We start from the raw sequence: 7,789 nt of genomic DNA, 5'->3' as shown, positions 1-7,789 counted from the left end.
TTGTTGAATAAATAATAGGTGTGTGAGCAAAACAATGATGTGCAAGTGAGTAAGTGCCTGGGTGATTAAATGAAGAGATGACTGCATGAAGCAGCAAACGGATTGATGAATCCCAATGACTAACATGTTTGAGCACACGCTACGTGCCAGACCTTATTGTAAAGGCTTCTCTTAATCCATGCAACAACCGCATGAGATAAGTACTATTACTAACCCCATTTTGCAGATGGAGAAACTGAGGGTCAGAGAAGTTAAGTGACTACTCAAAACCACAAAGCTCCCAGGTGGCAGAGTGGAGATTCCAGCCCAGGCAGGCTGACTCCAGAGCCCAGAGCACTAAACCCTACACAGGTCCTGCTGCGTGAATCAATGAATGAGTGGGTGAATGAATAAATACATGCAGGAGCCCTCTTGCTCTTAGCTGTGGGCAAGGCAGGCCACTTTCCGATGGGGAAGCAGAATCTCTCAGGGGTGAGGTGGGCATCCAAGGTGCGGACCTTGGGTGGTGTCTCCGCCAGCGTACAGTGTGACCGCATGGCCTCACTCACATCCCCTCCCTCTCCCTGGTCCGCAGGCACATGCCGCGATGCAGCACTACGGGGTGAACGGGTACTCGTTGCACGCCATGAACTCGCTCAGCGCCATGTACAACCTGCACCAGCAGGCGGCCCAGCAGGCCCAGCATGCCCCCGACTACCGGCCCTCGGTGCACGCGCTTACCCTGGCCGAGCGCCTGGCTGGTAAGGGCCGTTTTTGGGGACGGGGGCTGGGGGGGTGGTGGTGGAGGAGAGATCTGGGGGAAGAGACTCTGGAAGGTGAAGACAGGAGGGAGTACTGGGAACATTTACTCTGGGAGACTCAGGAAGACCCAGGTCACTTAGTAACACAGCGAGATGTCAATTCAAAATCTATGTGTGAGTGTCCAGAGCACCCTTGTTTGCCAGCACTGTGCTGGGCCCTGGAGCTGCCCTATGCCTTTAGACTCCCTTAACCACCCTGTGAGGGAGGGATTCATTAGCCTCTCTCACAGGTGGAGAGACTGAGGTAGGTGGTAAGGGACTAGCCCAGAGCATTCCAGCTAGGAAGTGGCTGGAGTGCCCAGGGAGTCCCATCTGTAACAGCTCCCATGTTTTGATCACTGATTGTATGCCAGGCACTGTGTGAGGTGCGCTCTCTCTCTCTGTGCATCTAACCATTCAACTCCAGTAAAGGGAGGCTATTATCTCCATTTTATGGACAAGGAAATGGAGGCTCAGAGAGGTTAACTCTAGGCAGGGCTGGGGTAGGAGATTAGAATGTGACATTATGGCTAAAAATCTGAGCTTTGAAGTTACAGACTTGCAGTCATTGTAGCGTCTGCCCACTCACCTCTCTTCTCTGAGCCTCAGCTTCCCCCTTTATAAACAGGGAACATGGTGGTGCCCATCCCATAGGATGGTTGGGATGTTATTTGAGATAACATACTCAAGGTATTCAGTAGGGACTGGTAGGTGCTCAGAGGAAATTATTACCCAGGTCCCAGGGGAAGTGCCCACGAGGGAGCTGCAGCCTGGTCCCCCCTCTCCCAGTTCAACTGATTGTTGCCCTGCCCTGGCAGCCCCTCAGTGAGCATGGGAAGGATTTGATGGCATAGGTGGGGAATGTGATTTCCTGGGAGGTGAAGCCACCCGCCTCATTCTGTCCCAGGCCAAACCTCAAGCAGCTGGTGAATTGCTCTGGCCCTGGGCCAGGTGGTCCTCAGAGGGCTTTAGGACACTCCCAGGGAGGCCAGGTGCCCAGAGACTCATGAGAGGGCACGGCAGGAAGAATGTGGCCAGGATCAAATGGTGGGGCAGACCAGAGAAGCATGATCAGCTGATGCAGTCAGGGAGGGCTTCCTGGAGGCCACGGAGCAAGAGTCAGGCCTTAATAGGACAAGGAAGGGGGACTAGCGTGAGTAAAGGCACAGAAATGGGATGGGATACGAGGCCTGGGTAGGGGTTCCGGCCTGGCAGGGAGGGTGAGGCGGCCACTTCTACTCCTTTAGACCCTGCCAGGCTCTGGGAAGGGCTCAGTGGGTAAAATGGAGCCCCTGGTCACCTTCTGTAGATTAGCATTGGGGTCATCAGTCTCCAGCATGGGGATGTGGTTGCAGTCCTGCCCGGGCTATGGCTGCTTCTCTGGTTTGGAGTGAATTCCCTGTGCCCAAGCTGGTGGTGACATTTGATCCTTACCATGTTCTAGGGCTCAGAGAGGAAGAGTCAGGGGCGGAGGCTCACCTCTGCTGGTGGGGACAGAGGAAGTGGAGTAGTCAGGGCTCCCACCAATTCTCTAATCTTGAGAAGGGGGGATATGAGCTACAGGCGGGCCTTTGTATGGAGGCCTCGCCTTCCAGCAGGAGGTTTTGCTGATGGTACAGAGAGCCTGGCGTCCCAGGCTATGACTGCTTCCCACCTTTGTAGTCCCTGAAGCCAGCAGCAGAAGGCTGAGCTGTTGCTCCCACACCCAGTGTTCTACTGAGAGGGGTCCTCACTCCTTCCCCTCCCACAGCGTGACCAGCATGAGCTCAGGGCTCGGTCCAGGCTGGGATCAGTGCCAGTTTGTAAGAGGTTTAGGGCTCCCTCTTTACACTGAAAAAGGAGCAGCCCAAAGTCTGAGGCTTCCTGGATACCCAGTTGCCTCCTACTTCCTTGTTTAGAGTGTGGCGTTGACTCCCCAGTCCCTGGAGTGCAGGGGAAGGACCTTGGCAGCCCTGTGCAGAGGTTGACACAGCTCGGGTTCCCTTTAGCGTAGATAGTCCAGGGTCCACTTATGGGTGTTGGTAGGCGGGGAGAGAGAGGTTAACTGCCCATCCTCCAGGGACTGGTCAAGCAGAAGGGTTGGAGGCTAGACAGCAACCCCAGACAGACATCTATGCTGGGAGGTTCATGTTCCCAGCACGTGGGCAGGACTGTGGAATCTGTGGTCCACCAGGCCTGTCTCCCCTCCAAGCCTGTGGTGGTTAGTACCTGCTCTCTTTGTCCTTCCCTCCTGGAGGAAGCAGCTAGAAGGGTCAAGACCACATGCAACAAGGCTTTCCTGTGTTCTGAGGGCCCTGCCAGAGCCAGGCTCTCTGTTGAGGAGACATAAGAGCAGGAGCCTCAGGTCCTGCCATCAGAGATTCACAGGCCAACTGGGACGATGAGATTCATACCCAGAGGACATAGGATCAAGTGCCAGTGAATTCCCTCTCCTCAGTCAGACCTCTCCTAACTGTACCTTGCAGATAAGTCATGGCCTGGCTTCTCATGGTCGGGACAGTATTTTGTTGGTATCTAGAATCTAAGGGTCATAGGCTATTAGAAGCTTTGTGACATGGACTTCCAAATTACTAGCATCATGTACTCTCAGAATATTATACCCTTATTATTCTGGGACTTTAAGGATTTTAGGGCAATGCCCACCCACCTACCTACCCACCCATCCCAAACCAAATTAGGAAGATCCCCCTCAGTCATATTCCTGACAGCCATTCATAGAGATGAGTTAGACCTCAGTGGTCCTGATAGTGAATTATGCGGTGGAGCGATCTTGAAAATCCAGCCACATGGAGAGGAGATGGGTGATTTCCAAGGGGGAAAGGACCAGGGTCTAGCTCTGGCAGGACCACAGTGGGTCAGAGCAGGGTAAGATTCAAAATCTACTTCCCATAATTAAATGGGCCCCCTCTCCTTGCCCTCCAACGGCTGTACATTTCAAGACATCATCTTGGAGGCCCGCTATGGCTCCCAGCACCGCAAACAGCGTCGCAGCCGCACGGCGTTCACAGCTCAGCAGCTCGAGGCCCTGGAAAAGACCTTCCAGAAGACTCACTACCCGGATGTGGTGATGCGTGAGAGGCTGGCCATGTGCACCAACCTACCTGAGGCCCGGGTACAGGTAGGACCCAGCTCCTCTAGCTAGACCTTGCAGGCGAACACCAGCCCATCAATCTGGCTTCCTGCTGTCCAGAAGCCAGCACTTTAGCCCTCGGTGCCAAACTGCAACTGGTGTCTCCATGAATGCCTTCAGCGACGGGGAGGGTGGGTTGGAAAGGATTGTGCGTGTGTGTTTGCTACGGGGCGGGGCCGACCTTGCCACTCACACTCCCTCGGGGAGCACCCTGCCCTGCAGCTCTGCTGCTCCCCGCGCCATCCTGCTGTCCTCGCCCTGTTCCCAGGTGTGGTTCAAGAACCGCAGGGCCAAGTTCCGGAAGAAGCAGCGCAGCCTGCAGAAAGAGCAGCTCCAGAAGCAGAAGGAGGCTGAGGGCTCCCACGGGGACGGAAAGACTGAGGCCCCGACTCCAGACACCCAGCTGGAGGCCGACCAGCCCCCCAGCCTGCCCAGTGGCGACCCCCCTGCTGAGCTTCACCTGAGCCTATCCGAGCAGTCGGCCAGTGAGTCAGCCCCCGAAGACCAGCCAGACCGGGAGGAAGACCCCCGGGCAGGGGCTGCGGATCCCAAAACTGAGAAGAGCCCTGGGGCTGAGAGCAAGGGGCTGGGCTGCAAGAGGGGCAGCCCCAAGGCAGGTGAGGCTCAGCAGCAGCTGTGGGTGGGCCGGGGCCCAGCCGAGGGAGAACAAGCAGGTCTAGTCGCACGCACGGGGGCCTGGCTAGCGAGGGGGGTCAGAGCAGTGATAGAGTTAGCCTTTGTGGCACTGGACCTGACCCAGAGAAAGGACTTGGCCATAGCAGGCCTGTTCCAGGCGGTCACCCTTTAGTTTCTGAATCCTGGAAGTGTCCAGGGAATTCAGGGGGTCGGGGGAGAGGCTGTGTGGCAGGGGAGGGGTACTTGGGGAGCTCAGGGCAAAAGCTATTTATCAACCATTATGGAAATTTTCCAGTATTTTAACAACCAGTACAGATGTACCAGTGCATACTGGGTGAGTACCATATGGGTACCAGAGAGTCCCACATGCAGCAGAGACTCAGAGCTGTGTTTTTGACCGAACAGAGCTCTGGCAGGAGGCGTAGCTCAGACACAAACCCTGGGCTCAGGCAGGGAGTGGATGGGGCTGTGAGCTGAGAGCTGGAGGGGAAGGGGAGCCACAGACAGGAGAGGGGAAGGGGAAGTGACCGCCCTTGAAAAGAAAAGGAGTCTTTGGGTGGGACATTTCTGTACTACCTGATTTGCTTATGGCTCAGCCATTCCCCATGTCAATCTGTGATTCTGTTGTGACAATTTCAAGAGTAAATAAAACTCTTTTGTCCCAACAAAACCGAACAACAACAACCAAAAAAAGGAAAAAGGAAAAGGAATCTCCCTAAGAAGTCAGACATGGGGGCCTTGGCAGAGTCTGGTGCTCCTCCAGGAAGCTTGGGTCCCTCCCTCCCAGGATTCTGGGGGACGCTTCTGGGGGATGCTCAGCCCTGGCTGAGGTGGGTGGATATGGTTTCAGCCAAAGCCTGTCTTGTCTGCAGCTCCAAGGGGTTGGCAAGGCTGAGGGAGCCCCTCCTGGCAGACCAGTGCCCTGTCCTGAGTCCTCGATTCTTGGTTCTCTGCTTGCAGATTCCCCGGGCAGCCTGGCCCTGGCCCCTGCAGCCCCCGGGGGCGGCCTCCTGGGCCCCTCCCACTCTTACTCCTCATCCCCGCTGAGCCTCTTCCGTCTGCAGGAGCAATTCCGCCAGCACATGGCCGCCACCAACAACCTGGTGCACTACTCTTCCTTCGAAGTGGGGGGCCCGGCCCCTGCTGCTGCTGCTGCGGCTGCCGCCGCCGCCGTGCCCTACCTGGGCGTCAACATGGCCCCTCTGGGCTCACTGCACTGCCAGTCCTACTACCAGTCGCTGTCAGCGGCCGCTGCTGCCCACCAGGGCGTATGGGGGTCTCCACTGCTGCCCGCACCCCCCGCAGGCCTGGCACCTGCCTCGGCTGCCCTGAACAGTAAAACCACGAGCATCGAGAACCTGCGGCTTCGGGCCAAGCAGCACGCGGCCTCCCTGGGACTCGATACGCTGCCCAACTGACCGCTGGCCTCCCACCCAGCCAGGGCTCTTGGGTGCCCCCAGCCCAGCCCCATGGTTAACCCAATACGGCTCTCAGGGAGTTAACTCCAGGAGCCCAGGGATCCCGGAGCCTTGGAGTCCTGCTTCCAGTCCCTCTCCCCCTCCCCCCTCCAGAGCTCCAGCCCTCGGTGAAGCCCACACCTAACGCCCTGCCCTCTGCATGGCCCTGCTTGGATCCCACGGAGGCTGAATGGGGAGGAGGTGAGAGGCTGGTGCCCCCAGCTTTCCTCGGGGAGTGAGAGGCTCTCGCTGGCTAGATCCCCGCCTCAGCGTCACCTCCTCCCATCCCTCCCTTCCTCCCCTTCTGTCCCTAGTAAGTTTGTGTGTGGAACGTGAGATATATAAAGCTCTATTTTCAGGCACCTGCCTGCCCCAGGCCCCCTGCCCTGCTCCATCTCTTCTCCTCTGCTGCTCCCACCTCCACCTGCAGCTTCCACATCTCACTCTGGCCTTCCCTCTCTCTGTCTCTCTGTCTCCCCTTTCCTTCTTTCCTGCCCGCTCTCTCCCTGTCTCTGTCCAATTCCCCACCCCTTCTCTCCCCAGCCTCTGTCTTCCCGCACTCTGGGTCTTCCCCCACGTCTCTCCTCCCTGCGCCTGCTTTCTTTCTTTGGTGCTGGCTGTGTTGGTGTTGTCAATTCCCAAGCTATGTTTTGTTTGGGGTTGTGGCTTTTTAGTTTTAGTAATTTTGCTTCTTCCTGTTCCGCCTGTCTCCTCCTCCCCGCCAGCACCCTCTTGAGGCAGCTGTTCCTTTGCATCCCCAGTAGAGGTGATACGGCCCTCGCTGGAGACCCTGGAACCACTGGAGCTTCAGGCAGTAGGGGGCACTAATTGCCCCCCTCCCCCCAGCCCAGAGTCTAGAAGGGCATGTTCTCTTCTCTCTCTTTTCTAGCTTTGAGCCCCACCCCCACCCCCATACCCCTGATTGAGGAGGAAGGGAGTGGAGGCAGGAGTCAGACTGGGGCAGGCAGCAAAATGGCAAGGTAGCATCTCTGGCTGCCACAGCGTTCATCCAGGCCTGACCACAGGGCTCTAGACCTCTCTTTGGTGAGACTTCCCTGGGTGGAGGGAGGCAGCAGGGAATGGGTGCTCTCAGAGAAGTGTCTTCAGAGGAATGCGGTCCCACGGTCCCATGCCCTGGGCCTCCAGGTTCTGCAGTTAGTGTCCAGGGCAGGGGTGTGGCTAAGCCAGGAGGGAAGGTCGGACTCCAGCTCCTGATCACGGTAAGCGCAAACCATGCAGCAGTGCGGAGTCTCAGGCTTCTGCTGGCGTCCTGTCCCAGAGCCAACTGTCGAAGTAAGGGCTTCTGTCCAGGTAGTCACTGGCTCGGAAAGATATGCTCCTACTTATGGCCAGGAACCCAGCCCAGCAGACTCCCTCTCCAGGTGGAGTGACCTTGAGTCAGCCCGTAGCCTCTCTGGGCCCGTTTCTCCACCTGGATTAGATGGCCTGTAATGTCCTGTCCGGCTCTAACATTCTGCACGTCTGTGCTTACAACGTTGCGGGGCACAAGTTTTTAGTTAAATTATTAACAACCGCGAAAAGGCTCTCAAAAGCACAATTTATGAATTAGAAAATGACTGTTGCCTTGCTGTGGAGCAGTGGGTGTCGCACGCACAAGCCTCTCCATGGGTACAGCCACAGTCTCTGCATCTCAGTTGCCCCAGTAAGTATAATGGGTCCTTTCAAGTTGAGACAATCTGGATTTGATCCTGTTTTGCTTGAGTTTTAGTCCAGCTTCTGTGGTCACCCCATCTCTAAGCCTTCACATGGTCTCAGGGGCTCAGGGT

General features: G+C 56.7%; 1 protein-coding gene across 2 annotated transcripts; it reads left to right on the top strand.

Moving 5' to 3' along the window:
* The first annotated feature begins 577 nt into the window (after positions 1 to 577).
* On the top strand, positions 578 to 5,963 carry DMBX1 (diencephalon/mesencephalon homeobox 1). Of its 2 annotated transcripts, none has more exons than XM_007463944.1 (4): positions 578 to 740; positions 3,719 to 3,897; positions 4,178 to 4,526; positions 5,506 to 5,963. In XM_007463944.1, exons 1-4 carry the CDS (start codon positions 587 to 589, stop codon positions 5,961 to 5,963), a joined length of 1,140 nt encoding a protein of 379 aa, XP_007464006.1. In that variant the 5' UTR covers positions 578 to 586. The 2 variants fall into 2 exon arrangements, with proteins under 2 accessions (XP_007464006.1, XP_007464005.1); XM_007463943.1 differs by having other exon boundaries at positions 587 to 738; positions 3,702 to 3,897.
* Positions 5,964 to 7,789: the final 1,826 nt, after the last annotated feature.

Source organism: Lipotes vexillifer, unplaced genomic scaffold, assembly GCF_000442215.2.
Source record: "Lipotes vexillifer unplaced genomic scaffold, Lipotes_vexillifer_v1.1 scaffold13, whole genome shotgun sequence".
NCBI lineage: Eukaryota > Metazoa > Chordata > Mammalia > Artiodactyla > Lipotidae > Lipotes > Lipotes vexillifer.
The sequence above is the reverse complement of the archived record's forward strand: the minus strand, read 5'-3'. Positions and strand labels throughout refer to the sequence as shown.

Coding starts and splice junctions, on each gene's coding strand:
- DMBX1 (XM_007463943.1), top strand. CDS start 587: ATGCAGCACTACGGGGTGAACGGGTACTCGTTGCACGCCATGAACTCG. Junction 3,898..4,177: donor TACCTGAGGCCCGGGTACAG/GTAGGACCCAGC, acceptor CCCTGTTCCCAG/GTGTGGTTCAAGAACCGCAG. Junction 4,527..5,505: donor GAGGGGCAGCCCCAAGGCAG/GTGAGGCTCAGC, acceptor CTCTGCTTGCAG/ATTCCCCGGGCAGCCTGGCC.